Source organism: Leuresthes tenuis, unplaced genomic scaffold (assembly GCF_036924035.1).
Source record: "Leuresthes tenuis unplaced genomic scaffold, fLeuTen1.0.hap1 SCAF_16, whole genome shotgun sequence".
Taxonomy (NCBI): domain Eukaryota; kingdom Metazoa; phylum Chordata; class Actinopteri; order Atheriniformes; family Atherinopsidae; genus Leuresthes; species Leuresthes tenuis.
Genome location: NW_027325370.1, coordinates 29,883,068 through 29,899,341, shown reverse-complemented (window position 1 = coordinate 29,899,341; position 16,274 = coordinate 29,883,068). Strand labels below are relative to the sequence as shown.

Here is a 16,274-nt window from a genome sequence, read left to right as displayed (position 1 = left end):
ATTCATTGAAAATTAAATAATCAAAATCAGCCATTACTTTTGAAATGTTGATTAACATAATTATTTTAAAAAAACAAACTAATGAAATAGGGCTGGACAAAAATGATGGTACCTCTATAAAAGATTGAAAACTATTTGACCAGAGTGACATGATTAACTCAGGTGTGTCCTTTAATTGACATCACAGGTGTTTCCAAACTCATAATCAGTCACTCTGCCTATTTAAAGGGAGATAAGTAGTCACTCTGCTGTTTGGTGAAAAGGTGTGTACCACACTGAACATGGACAACAGAAAGCGGAGGAGAGAATTGTTCCAGGACATCTGAAAAAAAATTATAGACAAACATCTTAAAGGTGCAGGCTATAAGACCATCTCTAAACAGCTTGAAGTTCCTGTGACAACAGTGGCTCATATTATTCAGAAGTTCAAGACCCACGGGACAGTAGCCAACCTCCCTGGACGTGGCCGCAAGAGGAAAATTGATGACAGATTGAAGAGACAGATCGTTCGAATTGTATCCAAAGAGCCCAGGACAACCTCCAAAGAAATTAAAGGTGAACTCCAAGGCCAAGGTACATCAGTGTCAGATTGCACCATTCGTCGTTGTTTGAGCCAAAGTGGACTCCATGGGAGACGACCAAGGAGGACACCACTGCTGAAAAAAAATCATAAAAAAGCGAGACTGGAATTTGCAAAAATGCATGTTGACAAGCCACAAAGCTTCTGTGAGAATGTCCTTTGGACAGATGAGACCAAACTGGAGCTTTTTGGTAAGGCACATCAACTCTATGTTCATAGACTCAAAAACCAAGCATACGAAGAAAAGAACACTGTCCCTACGGTGAAACATGGAGGCTCAGCAATGTTTTGGGGCTGCTTAGCTGCATCTTGCACAGGGTGTCTTGAATGTGTGCAAGGTAAAATGAAATCTGACGACTATCAAGGCATTCTGGAGAGAAATGTGCTGCCTAGTGTCAGAAAGCTTGGTCGCAGTCACAGGTCATGGGTCTTCCAACAGGACAACGATCCAAAACACACAGCCAAAAACACCCAAGAATGGCTGAGAGAAAAGCGTTGGACTATTCTAAAGTGGCCTTCCATGAGCCCACATCTGAATCCCATTGAACATCTGTGGAAGGAGCTGAAACATGCCATTTGGAGAAGACACCCATCACACCTGAGACAACTGGAGCAGTTTGCTCATGAGGAGTGGGCCAAAATACCTGCTGACAGCTGCAGAACGCTCATTGACAAATACAGAAATCGTTTAATTGCAGTGATTGCCTCAAAAGGTTGTGCAACAAAATATTAAGTTATGGGTACCATCATTTTTGTCCAGCCCTATTTCATTATTTTTTTTTTTTAATAATTATGTTAATCAACAATTCAAAAGTAATGGCTGATTTTGATTATTTAATTTTCAATTAATTTTTATTTATTGTTACTTTTGTAGGTTTCAAGTGCTTTCAGTGAGAATTGTGGGTTTTTCCTTCTTTAACTGAGGGGTACCAACAATTTTGTCCACGTGTGTAAATAATGTTTTGACTTATTTCTCTGACAATGAGAAATGAAAGAAAAACAAGCCTTATCTTTATGCATTTGCTGGGTATTGCGACATTAAACTTATCTTTACCCAGTCTTGTTCAACCCTCGACACTAAAAAATATATATATTTTTTACCACTCCTCATGTAGCGGATGTGGAAGCCATGGTTTCGGTGTCGCTTTCCTGGCACCCAGCTCAGGTTGAATGATGTGGCACTGGAGACTATGGTAACGTTGTATGGAGGAACTGGAGGGAGTGAAAGAGAGGTTTTGGAGAAAAGTGGGTAAAACAACATACTCTGGATTTTTACACTGCTGTTCTAGTTCTGCTTACCACTTTTCTTCACAGCATAGAAAAACACACTTGTCCACACACATGGCACTTTCTACTCTGCGTAACTATGAATTTTTTTTTACCAAGAATGCATTGTTTGAAATGTGTGGTTCAATATTTTGCCCTTTGACACATGGACTGGTTCAGCTAGGGATTGAAAAAAAAAAAACAAAACTCAACAACGTCTTGGATTTAGCATGCAGATTTCCCTGCATCTGATGGAGAATATGAGAACACGTGAAGAAGCATACTGAAAAAACCGTAGTCTCACCTCCTTCAAGGAGGGTGGTCCCCCTTTCTGTGATGGGAGGTCCATCTCCAGTGGTGGTGCGTGCTATTACTTGGAAGATATAATAGCTCTTGGGGTCTAAATGGTCCAACACAATGAAATTTACATTGGGATCACTGATCATCTCCATCTGCAGTCTGTCTCGACTCTCCACATCTAAAGATGAAACAGAAATCAGTGAGATATCAGCAGTGGTAGAATGGAAATATCAAGTCTTGAAGTGTATATACTGAAGATGTTTCCACTTCATGTTGTTAAATTAGGTACTTTTGAGATAGGTAACTCTGAATATAAGATTATGTAAATTAAGTATGTAAAATTGAATTATTTGTTTTTTTATTTTCTTTGGTATCTTCATTGTAACATAATTTAGACCTTACCTTGCCAGTACTGCACCACATATCCCAGAAGTATGCCATTGGTTTCAAGTGGAGGACTCCAGTAGAGAATCAAGGACCTCTCTGTAGGACTTTCAAATCTTAATGATGCAGGAGGACCAGGAGCTACACAGACACAAGCATATGAAGTTTTTAAATAATTTTACCTGGTGTGGTTGAAATTATTTGCTGGGGGGGTGCTTTCAGTTACTTTGGTTCTAATATATTTAGTTCAACCTGTCTGATAATTTAAGATAATTTCCAGCTGTGTCTAGATTCAAATGTTCCTTTTAAGCCATCCCTGGAGCTACCAACAAAGTGTGTGTACATGTGTTTGTAGTGGAGTGTTGTGAAAAGGTTTCACATGTGTTGGAATTTTGTTCATGCGTTTGACATTTAATTTCTTTGTGATATATTCACTGAACATCCGGTTAATGCTTTATCCTTTAAGATATCATATCTCACTTATACATCTATTTATTTCATTTTAGGTATTCTCAGCCTAATCTCACCAGAAAGCACATACAACATAATTTTGTCTACAAGTTGAAAGTGTAGCCAGTTTCAGAAAAATAGTAAGATAATGATGAAGTTAGGCAGTTGATTTGTGTAGGGTAGTGTTACTTCACATGACATAAACTGCAACAAAGGAGTATTGAACTATGTTGTCCAAGCATCAACATTATCATGTCATAACAAGAGTGGAGACATTATTAGTGGAGACAGAAATACAGTATATTGCAATAAGGAACTAAAAAGGGAAAAGTAGCAGTTAAGCATTTTGTGAAGGATGTCCCATAGATTAATGCAGGTATCATATGATCTGGTTTTTTTTTGTTATTCTTTATGCTGTCTTTTATCTATACCTTCAAAATGTGCTGTGTACAGATGTAACAACTCAAAACTGCCTCACCCAGCCAACGGCCAGCCAATTTTCAGTCTCCACTCTCACCCCTAGGGAGGGTTTATTTTTTATTTCAACTACAATAATTCATGCAACTGCATGATGTCAACAGGAGGTGGTGCTTCGTTAACAAAACTGCATTGGACAAACTCAGACCACAGTTTGCAAATGCTGTCAGAGCATCATATATACATGTCTTGCAACAAAATTGAGTGTATATATTTTTGCCCTGTGGCATTGTCTTTGACTCGCAGCTGAAGTTTGAGGAAAACATAAATTCTATTATGAAGTGGGCTTTTATGTTGGTTTAAAGATCATTGGAGCTCAATAGGAAGACCCGAGTTCTCTCTCAGAGAGGAGAGCAGTGCAGAAGGCTAAAATCGTTTTGTAAATAAAATCTAGTAATTCTGCATCTGGGTCCTCCCTCTACTCAACGCCCATGACAGTCTCACTGTGCTTTGTTAATAGAAATTTCCACCACACCACCTCAAAAAAAACAAATAAATATGGAAACTCTTTTGTACCGTCAGTTATCAAACAGCTGAATGACGGTAGCAGATTTTTTAATCTTTTAATCATTTTTATGGCGGGTCATGTGATTTTGTTCTTTGTGTGTAACCTAACTTGTTTATACGTGCTGCCATGGGATAGCAATCCATGGCAGCAGTAGCGTGGCCGAGAAGCTTTGTTGCTACAAGCAAATTAAGGAGAATACCCACTAGGGTCAGCGAGAGCAGGGGCGGAAGATGACTCGCAGGCAGACTACATGGCAACTGACACTGGAACGAACACGACTATTAGGTGGAGATGTGACTCAGTGAAGGATAGGGGCATGGACCTATTCTCTACGGCTAGAACTGGGCAGAACTGGGCAGAAAGAGAGCGTAGCTGGAGAAAATAAAAAGTGGTAGGCCAGAGGGAAATAAGCTCCAGGTTTGTCCTTGTGGCTGGCAGAAAGTAACGTCAGTGAGAGGCCTTAAAATGCATCACAGAAGAAAGAGATGTGTGATAAAAGAAGGGCAGTGTGGCTGCTTCGATCAATACTTTTTAAGAAGTCAATCAAATAAGTCGGATGAAGTTCAGCGGTAGGTAGAAAACCACAGTCCGAAGGATATCAATAACACAGCTACAGAGGTGGAGGTTCTAAGAAGGGATGCAGCTGATACTGAGGTAAATAGGCCAGTTAGAGAGAAAAATATGGAGCAGAAAGCTAGAGTTAAGTGGCATAGGGCAAATAGCAACAAAGAATGGGGGGCACTCAATAAATATTTGTCATAAATATTAAATAGGCTAGGATGAAATGCAAGCGATAGGCTAGAGAAGATGGGAGATATAATTTACTCCTATGGTGTATAAGGATTTGGAGTGCAAGATAGAAAGAGGGTTGAAAGAGTACATTTAGACAGCAAAGAGAAATGGAGAAATTGGTTAAGGAAAGAAAAAACTTAAGAAAGCAGTGGAAAAGAGCTACAGAGGAAGAGAGGGAGGAATTAATGTTTTGCAGGAAGAATTGAGAAGCAGGCTAACGATACTCAGAAGGGCTGAATATCTTTCGAAAAAAGAAAAAGAATATACAATATGTAAGGACTGCGTTTTACAGGGACCTGTTCGAGTTTGTTAAAGGTTTGTTTAACCAGGAAAAGGGAGGGCAGCTTAAAGCAACAAAGTCAGAGGTGGAAGAGTATCTAAGAAATACATTCAGATCTTGAGCAGTGTAGAGTAGTTGGCCTTCCACCTGACATGCCGCCATTAGCAGAGATAGCTCATAAGATGGATGTTAGACCACCTTGGTGGAAAGAGGTTGAGGAGGTAGTCAGGCGTGCAAAGGCTTTGTCGGCCCCAGGGACAAATGGAGTCCCCTACCGGGTTTATAAAAGTGCACCTGATATCCTAAAGTGTTTGTGGAGGCAAGTAAGAATAGTTTGGGAGAAACAGTTTATTCCTAGAGCATGGCACAGGGCAGGAGGCATTCTTATTCCAAAGGAGAAAGAGTCCTTGGACCTGAGTCAATTCCAGATGATCTCTCTCCTAAATGTAGAGGGGAAGATTTTCTTTAGTTTAGTTGCACAGAGATTAGCTAGTTATTTAGAAAGGAATAGCTTAATAGATACTACTGTGCAGAAGGCAGGAATACCAGGCTCCACAGGGTGTTTAGAGCACACTAGTTTGATTTGGCATCAGATTCCGACAGCCAAGAGTGAGAAAAAAAGACTTGCATGTTATATTTCACAGCCACACAGCCTTATTTGGAAAGCATTTGATAATCTTAGAGTGCCTGTAGTTTTTGTTCACTTAATAAGAGTATATTTCCATGATATTATACTGTGCCTAAGTACAACAGGTTGGCAGAGACTAGAAATAGGCATTATGGCAGGGTGTATGATTTCTCCATTTGCATTGACAATGGATGGTGATGGAAATAATTGTTAGAGCTTCTAAGTGGGTTGGAGGTGGAGAGAGACATCAGGATGGCATGTGCCTTACACCAATTAGGGCCTGCATTGATGATATGATGTTGGTGACTACAACAGTGCCATGTATGAGGAGAACACTTGAGAGACTTAATAAAAATCTAAAGTGGGCTGGTATGAAAATCAAACCTAGTAAGTCTAGAAGTATCTCAATAACTAGAGGGAAATTAAATGATATAAAGTTTGTAATAGATGAAGAAAAAATTCCAATAATTAGGGAAAAGGCAGTAAAGAGTTTAGGTAGGTGGTACCAGGCAGACTTAAATGATGGAGAGCAGGCAGCACAGTTTAGGAAAGATGTTAATGAGGGACTGGATAGAATAGATAAATCAGGGCTTCCAGGAAAGTTGAAGCTGTGGTGTCTGCAGTTGGGATTATTTAGGTTGATGTGGTCAATCTCTGAGTATGAGATTCCATTATCTGTTGCAGAAAAAAAAATGGAAAGATTAGTTACCTTTTACATTAGGAAGTGGCTGGGTGTTCCTAGATGCTTAAGTACTGTGGCACCGTATGGGAAAGGCATACTCCAGCTCCCAGTATCAAGTCTAGTAGAGGAGTTGAAATGTACTAAAGTTAGGACAGAGCTCCTGTTACCTGGGAGTAAAGATGTGATAGTTCTTTGGACAGATGAGACAAACATAGTGAGGTGGTTCCAAACCCAACCAAGGGGAAGAAATGGAATCCAAGAATAGCAGCTCAAGAGGCAGAAGCAACTCGTAGACATACAGAGATTGTGGATAATGTTCAAATAGGCCCCAATAGGGAGGCTTGGGGCTTGGCCCAGGCAAACCGTTGTGGAGTTAAGCAGGTCCCAAGGAGAAGAGAATGCTAGTTGTTGAGCAGGTTTGTAGACAGGAGGAAATGTTAAGGGGTACAAAGGCAGTGGCTCAGGCTAAGCAGGGACAGTGGTTGAATTGGGAAGATGTAGAGAAGAAAAAACTTAGTTGGAAAGAGCTGTGGAGTATGGAGGAAAAGGAGTATTAGATTTTTGATAGGGGCAACTTGTGATGTATTGCCTACTCCCCAGAACTTAAACTTTGGGTAAACGAAAACCTGTTATGTTCAGGTACTGCAACTCTCAGGCATATTTTGTCAGGTTATAAGGTTAGTGAGTCACAAGACTGTTATACATGGTGACATAACCAAGTATTAAGAAGCTTAGCTGCAGGTATTGAAGATAAACGAAAGCAGGTAAATTTAGGAGGCTGAAGAGAGTGGCAATTTCTCTTTCTCAGCAGGTATCCCTGGTCTGGTGTTATGGTGTTTGGTGTCCCCTCTTTCCTGGCCTCTCAAACCCCAGCTGGCAGATGGCCACCATCACTGAGTCTGATTCTGCCAGAGTTTTTTTTTTCTGTTAAAAGAGCGTTTTCTTTCCACAGTCGCCTCGTGTATGTTCAGTACGGGGGATTGGATTGACGAAAAGTTTTGGTGCAACCTGTTGGTTTCCTTAGCTAGGCTATTTTTTGGATAAGCATTTTATATATGAATTGGATTCATTTGGAATTTAATTAATTGGATTTGATTGGATTATGATTGTATTACAATGGATTGGATTCTAATTGGCTTGAATCTTTGAAGTGCCTTGAGATTACATGTGTTTCAATTTGCCGCTGTGTAAATCAAATTTAATTGAATTGAACTGAACATAGCCCTTCTGGCTTAAGAATGTCTCAGGATATCGTGGGAGGAGCTGAAAGGAAGGATGTATGTCCAATCCAATCCAATCCAATCCAATCCAACTTTATTTGTTAAGCACTTTAAAAGAACCACGGTGGAACAAAGTGGTGTACAGAATAAATAAAGACATTGCAATAAAAAATTAATTAAATAAAAATAATTCACAATGTGAGAGCATGAGTAAAAATAGCAGCCATACAATAAGAGAAACGATAAAATCAAATCAGAGGAAGAGCAATCTCCCACCAATTGGAAGTTCAGTGGTTCGACTCCAGCTTTCCCAGGTCACATGTCGAAGTGTCCTTGGGCAAGACAATGAACCCCATGTTGCCTACCGATGCATCCATCGGTGTACGAATGTGTGTGCATGAGTAGGAAGCATGTACCTATGCATAGACTAAGACATGCTGTATGAGTGTGTGTGTGTGTGTGTGTGTGTGAAAGGATGAATGTGGCATGTTAGAAGTGCTTTGAGTGGTCAGCTAGACTAGAAAAGTGCTATACAAGTACAGTCCATTTTATCCACATAACAGTGGAATGAAATGCCATACTTCTTAAGTATTGAGCCAAGCGGAAGCAAATAGAGAGAGAGAAGGGTCCCTGTGGAACACCACAGGTGAGAGGAGCTGACGAGGATAGAAAGTCACAAAGGCTGACACAGAAAGTATGATCTGACAAGTATGACCTGAACCACTCCAGTCAGTGGCGCAAACAGTGGGTATGCACTATAAGCGGCGCATAGGGGCGCTGCACTTGAGGGGGCGCCAAAGCAATGGGTGAAAAATAATTTCAAGCTGACATTTTCTTTATTTAAAAGCTTTTGAGCACGTGTAAATGATATGATCAATAAAAGAGGAACGTTACTGATCAGGTAATGCTCCAGCGCATTTAGTTTGAATCTTGTCATTGTCAGAGACCTCAGGACTCAGGACACAAATGCAGGGTCTGTTCAGATGCAATGATGAGATGTTTATCAAATAAACAGAGCACAGCAAGGCAAGGCAGGATGAGGATCTACAAGCAGAGCAAAGGAATCAGGCTGTGAAAGTCCTAAGCGCTCTCCTCAATAACTAAGGCTGAGGACGAGCGCAGCTATGAACGCTATCAAACATAAACCACTCCACTCTGGGAGGAAAACAAAGGGCTCTTTAAATATAACAAAACAGAGACACGCTCTTCTAATGAGACGGATTTAACAAAGGACGCTCTCTTAAAAACCGAGGCACTATGAAACTTTAACTATAAACTTAAAGCACTCCTCTAACAGAGGCGTGACAGATCTAAAAAGAACAAAAACACTCCAAAAACGGAGGAACAAAAAAAGGCAGTGAAACTTACCGTGATAAATAAATGAACTATGACTAGGAATAAATTACAAAGAAATACGCTCTGCAGGAGAGTCGCTCGACTGGAGGCTCGAGGTAACTATGGCTGTGAATCTATGAAAGCTATGGAACACAAGGCGAGTCATCAAGCTCAAACGGAGACAACATACTGGCACAAGACAAGGGAGACGCAGACTATTTGAACACATGAGGGACCAAGGGGAACAGGTGGAAACACTTTAGGAATCAGGGAAGACAATCCGATGCTTGACACGGGAGGAAGAGCAAGATACCTGAAACGAGAGGGAAGTTAATATTTCAAAATAAAACAGGAAATGACGAGACAAGACATGAAACAGAACATAAATCGTGACAGTCAGTGATAGGGTGCTAAAGATGCAGGAACAGAAGTGAAAGCTCTCTGGATAGAGAGGAGGGAGAAGGAGAAAGAGTTTGAAGGGATGAAAGAAAAGTTTTCTCAATGGTTAAAAGACAGCAGGTAAGTTATGTCAAAGCTTAGAGACTTGTAAATATTCAGGTTATCTAAAGCTACTACTAGTAAAATGACAGGTTACTGTTGTCTTGCATCTGTGTAGTGATCAGTATTTACCCACCCTCTGATTTAAAAAGGAAAAACAAAAACCATGAAAATCGGGAATTATTAATAACAAAGAAAAGTGTTACACTCAATTTACATACTTCTAAAGCTTTTACCTGGGCTTTTAGGTAAGGGATTCTCCAGACAGAGACTGTTTTCCCTGATGGACAGTGGTGAAAAAAAAATCAATAGCGACGAAAGCTTGATATGGATCATTATCACACAAAACTAGTCGGACAACGTATCATGATCAGTGAGATAACCTAAGTATTTGTGGGTTGTTAGATGGGGAAATGAACAGTCTTGCTCCTCTGTTCAGGTGTGAGGATGGAGATAAAAAAGTGAAGAAGAGAGAGAAGGAGGAACTGGAACAGAGAGGTGAAGATGAGGGAGAGGAGGAACTGGAGCAGAGAGGTGAAGATGAGTGAGAGAAGGAACTGGAACAGAAAGGTGCAGAGGAGAGGGCTGGGATAAGGCCTTACTCAGAAGATCCATCTGAATGGAGACACCACATAAAATGGGGGACTCATTGAGACAGTACATAGTTGAAAATGGCCCACAGAAATGTCCTGATTGGCCACCTGCTACAGCCTGGATCTTAGCGAGCTTCAGTCTGGGCCTACACCTGCTACAGCCTGGATCTTAGCGAGCTTCAGTCTGGGCCTACACCTGCTACAGCCTGGATCTCAGCCAGCTTCAGCCTAGGTCTACACTTCCTACAGCCTGGATCTCAGCCAGCTTCAGTCTGGGCCTACACCTGCTACAGCCTGGATCTCAGCGAGCTTCAGCCTGGGCCTACACCTGCTACAGCCTGGATCTCAGCTAGCTTCAGCCTAGGTCTACACTTCCTACAGCCTGGATCTCAGCCAGCTTCAGCCTGGGTCTGCACCTGCTACAGCCTGGATCTCAGCTAGCTTCAGCCTAGGTCTACACTTCCTACAGCCTGGATCTCAGCCAGCTTCAGTCTGGGCCTACACCTGCTACAGCCTGGATCTCAGCTTCAGCCTGGGCCTACACCTGCTACAGCCTGGATCTCAGCTAGCTTCAGCCTAGGTCTACACTTCCTACAGCCTGGATCTCAGCCAGCTTCAGCCTGGGTCTGCACCTGCTACAGCCTGGATCTCAGCTAGCTTCAGCCTAGGTCTACACTTCCACTTGTGAAGCACATATCGAGGCGTGTGTCGATGACGTATGTGGTGATGTTCGCAGCCTCGCGAACTGACCGTACCACGTGACCAGCTCATGAAGGTTTAGCGCATAATTCGAAATATAAATCAGAGCGAAACACAATTAATCTGTCCTCACATTGTGTGGATTTATAACCTTATGGTGCGAACTTATTGTTCATAGCTAGCTGCCTTTTTGTTATGGAGCCAGCCAGAAAGAGGATATTTTCTCCTGTCTGGGAGCATTTTGAGCTGATCTCCCCTAATAAGGCAGGCACACAATAAAAATTGTGTGAAACAGAATAGAAATACTTAATTAACCCCATAGAGAAATTATTGTGGTATAGCTAAAACCACACAGAATGAATAGCATATATTTAATATAATAAATACAATTATATTTATTATTATCATTATTATTATTATTATTATTATCATTATCGTGGACAACATAGTGAAGCCACGTTGTCATTTCAATCACCACCTGCTTCATATTTATTGTCCACTTGATGGCGCAGTCGAGCAAATCAAGCACCATGAAGCTTCGGCCCATTTTTGAACTACTCGGATGGAAAGCTTCAGTGCTTCATGAGGCCTCATCTCGTCATCACTACTGAAGATAGCTTTGATAAATGCTATATTGGTAACAAATAAGATATTTTCTCTTAAATGACTTTTTCACATCTCATGAGCTAGATTTTATGTGTCTGACGGAGTGGATACAACCTGGTGAGTTCAAAACGTTCTCAGGAATTCTCCCTCCTGGATGTTCTTTTCTTAGTTCCCCGCTGACCACTGGAAAGGGTGGTGGAGTAGCCTGTGTGTATAAATCCAGCTTCCACAGTTGGCAGATTCCATCTGTCACCTTCAATTGCTCTCCTCCCATGTTGTTGGCAGGGGTGTACCGTCCTCCGAAATATAATGAGTTCAGGATTTTGAAAATTTCCTATCTGGAGTTATGGTTGACTATGATCATATTTTAATTCAAGGTTATCCAAACATACATGTGTGTTGTGAGACCAGACCTCTGGTAAAGGACTTTCTATCTCTGATTGATTTTTTTTTTTAACCTGACCCCGTAGGTTCCTGGCCCAACACATGAAAAAGGTCACACGTTAGACCTGGTGCTGTCTCTTGGGGTGCCTGTCTGTGTAGATGAGATTTATAGCAGCGCTTGCATTTCTGATCCTCTGTCGGTTTTGTTCTCTGCTACTGTTCCCTGCTCTGTTGTTAAAACATTTCTATTCCTCGTCATTACCGTATTATAAACTTGGACACCACATTGATATTTTCCATAGCATTTGATGAGTTTGTAAATTCATCTATGGATGAGGTTGGTTCTCTGCGCCCTGAAGAGCTTGTAGCTCTCTTTAATTCTAAATATACTAGCATCCTTGACTCTATCGCTCCTATTAGGAACAAATCCTCCAAGACCCCTTCTGAACCGTGGATAAATTACTCTATCCGAGCTCTCAGGCACTTCTGTAGGTGTGCTGAAAGGAGCTGGAAGAAGGGAAATCTACACATATCTTTTGGAATAATGCGGGACGGTCTATTGGATTATCAGAATGCTGTAAAAGCTAAACTAGCTCTCAAACCTTGTCTCAAACAACAATGACAGGCCAAAGGTTTTGTTCAATGTTCGGGACTCTCTGTCAAACCCATGCACTACTGATCCCATTGTAGCATCACTTGCTCTTTGCAGCGATTTTCTGGTCTTCTTTGTCAACAAAATCTCTGCTCTGCGGTCAGTACCGCCTCTTGTTGTTTCTGACCCCTCTGGCCCCTGATGTGCCCTGCAGTCTTTGACCAATTTAAACCTGTATCGCTGTCTCAGCTGTTAGAGGTAGTGCAGAAACTACGCCCAACAATTTTCCCTTCAGATAGCATTCCTCCGCGCCTTTTTAAAAAGATTTTTAATTCAGTGGCGTAGCTACCATTCATTCTATTATTGTTTCATGCTTGTTTAATCTGTTTTCCAGCTCCTTTTAAGCATGCCATAGTGCAGCCAGTAATCAAAAAGCCTAGCCTTGACCCATCTATCCTCGCTAACTTTCGGCCTAGCTCTACTTGCTTGTATAACTGACATGAAGACTTGGATGAGCCTCAGCTTCCTAAACCTAAATGACAGTAAAACAGAAGCCACAGTCTTTGGGCGCCATGGACATTATGTACCTATTCAGCACGGATTTGCATTCAGATATTCAACAACATGAGCATGCTTAAGAAAACAAATATAGCCTCATTCGATGTGATGCATACTTTCGTCAAAGAATTGTGCATGCTCATTTTTATAGTAGAGGAAGTAGATTACCTTTGATCATAATCCACAATCACACAGTTGGGAAGATTTCTTTCAAAAGAAGTTCTTTTGTGTAAAAAAAATAAAAAATAGTATCCAAAATTGTGAAATATGTCTAATACATTTATGTCCTAAGCAATGGATATAGATCTGGCTAATCACAAGACCCCATGAAGTGCAATGCCCTGTGCAGTAGTACAGTTTGCACATCCTATATGAAGGTTCTGCCAACAGGCTGATGGCTTCAGATAATTGGAAACATTCTTTTTTTTTTTTTATTGCAAATGTCAGCCCCATACAGACTGAAATTGACTGATCAGCTGTCTTTTAGGTATCTCTCTTTTTTAAGTGAATTGTGGCTGTTTCACCACCTCAGTGTAAGACGTTACGGTTGGTAAACGTGTGTTTTTTTTTAAGGATAAAATTAGCTGTGCTCACTCTTGAGGCCCCGACTCACAATGAAAATGAGCTTTTGCTCCCTGGTGTTGTGTTCCCATTAGTGGTGTACTGAGCTGAAGCTAATAAAAACCTGCATCAACTGCATGATGATGTGGGACTAAACCAAGACTATTTCATTTTCACATTTCCTGACAAAAAAAACGTTTTAGTTTTTTTTCAAACATGTCAGCCCTTTTTAAACTGGTTAAAAACTTATTTCCCTTTTTTGACACTGGTGACCGGGATAGCTGTTAAATGGCATGGTCTTTCATATTCTTTACATCACATTACTGACGATCTGCAGACTTATTGCCGATATATTTGGGACAGGAATCAAGGACTTTATCATTGTAGATGTGGTAACTGTAGCCAATATTGTAATGCTAATGCACGTGCCTTGTTAATTGAAAGCACATTTGACAGTTGTTGGTTTTTTTAGAAGCCTGTAGCATTTCGTGTAATTATACCACTACCTTGAAGAATGGTTCTCTGAGACCATTCCCGAGTGGGTCATTTTAAGCCAATGTAATGGTTTGAAAAAAAGTTATTTTGAATATCATGCCCCTTGATAAGTTAATCTTGTGCGAGTTTTACATTCTGCATTTATGACTATGCACCCTTTGAACTGCATTATATTGCATGGATGTACACCCGAAGCACTGCCCCTCCTCCCAAATTGACAAAGATGGTTGAGACAACACAATCCGCTTTCACAGCTTCTTATAAATTCACACTCATGACTTAGCAATTAACAAAGTTTTGAAAAGGAGAAATGGAAAAACTTATGATGCTACAAGGGGTTGAATAGCTCACGTGTAAATACAAAAGGTGTTTTAGAGTGACAGCCATTTTTTGTCAAACCAAGAAATACTTTTCAAGATGACAAGCAAGCATAGGTCGAGCAACACAAGGTAAAGAAAAAGATGGTAGTGAGTCTGCAAATTACTATGGATTGTCCAATTGTCAGTGTGACACTAGGAAAAATAAAATCACAACATAACACATCAATAACTCAATTTTCTTCAAATAAAAGATCTTGTGAAACAAGATTTTAAAAATCACAAAACACTACACCGACACTAATACTGAAACACTAATACTACACCGAGCCAAAAATAATGCCAGAAATGGAAGAATTATTGGAAAAAGTGGAATAAGTATTCACAAAAGTAATATGTGTGCCATAATGCCTCTGCAATTCGCACCCATAATAATGACACCTTAAAATGACTGATAATGAAAAAAAATTCAAATAAAAACCAAACCCTGCAACTCTATAATTGTCCTTTGGAATAAATAAAGTATGTTTTTATTTAACTATGTTTTAACACATTTCAGCAACATGTTTTTTTGCATACGAAGCTGAGATCCAATCCCAAGTATTTACTGAGAGTGCATTTGGGGATGCAATGTAACAATAGGTGTGAATATGTAGTTATCGCTTATCAACTGTAATCAGGTCAACTAAGATGCAAGTTAGCAACAAATCTAAATGAGCCATTTATACAAAATTCTGATTTTACTTTGAACTCACCTCCCTCTGGGGTGTTGAAGTGATGGGGTGGGGAGCGAGGGCTTTCCCCTTTGCTGTTGAAGGCAGTGACTGAAACCTCATACCGAGAGAAAAGACGCAGACCTGTCACTTCCTTTGATGTATTTGTGCCTTGAACCTCCTCCACCCAACTGTCATTGACTCTGTGTTTCACATGCTGCATTCTTTCTCTCTCTTGCACATGGTGTTGTTTGGCAAGAGACCGCCGGCCTCGTCCATTCTGAGGACCCAACCTTTTGATGTAGATCTGGCATGAGGGCAAACAATAGTAAAAAATGTGAGCTATCATTGCTAGATTTACTACAAAGCTAAAATAATTAGTCAAGCTGACATAAGTCAAATTTATTTGCAACTGCATCAAACATCGTCTTAAGTTTCTCATTATTGTTAACCACTCAAAGCACTTTGCAGAACTCATTCAAGTCACATTCAAGCATACAGTTGGACAGCCCTTCTCAGTTGTACATGTGGTTCTTCTCTCTATCTACAAACACTAGCTCACCACTAAAAGTTTCAGGGGCATCTTGGGGTTCAGTATTTTGGTTAATGTAACTCCAACTGACACACTGAGTAAAATCACAGATCAAATCAAATTATCGCTTTTCCCTTTCGAATCTTTCAATTGCACTTTAAAAAATGCCACTATTTAGGAATTTTTACAGCATTTGCATCGCCGTGTGAGCTTAACAAGTGCCTATGTTAGCATAGAAATTTTCTTGACATTTTCTCAGTCTCTCATTCTTACAGAATCTGACACTATTTTCAATATTGACTTAACTAAAACATTTCAAATGTTTAGCTGGAATTGTAACAGATCATGGAGAAATAGCAAGCAGTAGCTATAACTACAAGCATACTTTACTTAAATTAGGCTATTCCTAAAATCTGAAAATAAATTTTGAAATAATAATTTGGAAAAAAAGCCCTACACAATTTCATAAAGCCCAGGTTGATAGCATAAGACGTCTTGCAACTTAAGTAATGAATTAGTAATTAGGCTAGCAACTGATTAATACTGCTGAAAAAGTTTCTGAATATCTCAACTATCTTAAATTATTTACAAGCCAAAGAAGTTACACGTTCATCTGAGCCATGGCTACTTTTTCAGCACATCTTGACTTGACTTTGAACCCATCTGATCACTGGGTGTACTGGACTGTACTGTAACTTGACGGTGTCAAGAACCATTAAAATCTTTTTATTGTGTTTTGGTAAGTATGCAGCCGCCCATCTTCTGCCTATTGGACAGCACTGTGGAACTGGTGAGTCATTAGGCGCATTCTGACAGAGAGTTCT

The 16,274-nt window shown here is 40.3% G+C and overlaps 2 protein-coding genes across 3 annotated transcripts in view; both read right to left on the bottom strand.

The window, feature by feature from the left end:
* Nucleotides 1-16,274, bottom strand: part of LOC140271510 (neural cell adhesion molecule L1.1-like) — a 138,760-nt gene that overhangs the window by 14,231 nt on the left and 108,255 nt on the right. For both annotated transcript variants that reach the window (XM_072366757.1, XM_072366758.1), the window contains 4 exons: nucleotides 14,961-15,225; nucleotides 2,549-2,671; nucleotides 2,151-2,324; nucleotides 1,682-1,792 (listed from right to left, as the gene is read on the bottom strand). In XM_072366757.1, the coding sequence (XP_072222858.1) occupies nucleotides 1,682-1,792; nucleotides 2,151-2,324; nucleotides 2,549-2,671; nucleotides 14,961-15,225 (673 nt within the window). The remainder of the gene's footprint in view (nucleotides 1-1,681; nucleotides 1,793-2,150; nucleotides 2,325-2,548; nucleotides 2,672-14,960; nucleotides 15,226-16,274) is intronic.
* Nucleotides 11,743-16,274, bottom strand: part of ttpal (tocopherol (alpha) transfer protein-like) — a 204,872-nt gene continuing 200,340 nt past the window's right edge. Inside the window, exon 6 of the transcript XR_011907850.1 lies at nucleotides 11,743-11,756. The gene's annotated coding sequence lies outside the window, so the exon portion shown is untranslated. The remainder of the gene's footprint in view (nucleotides 11,757-16,274) is intronic.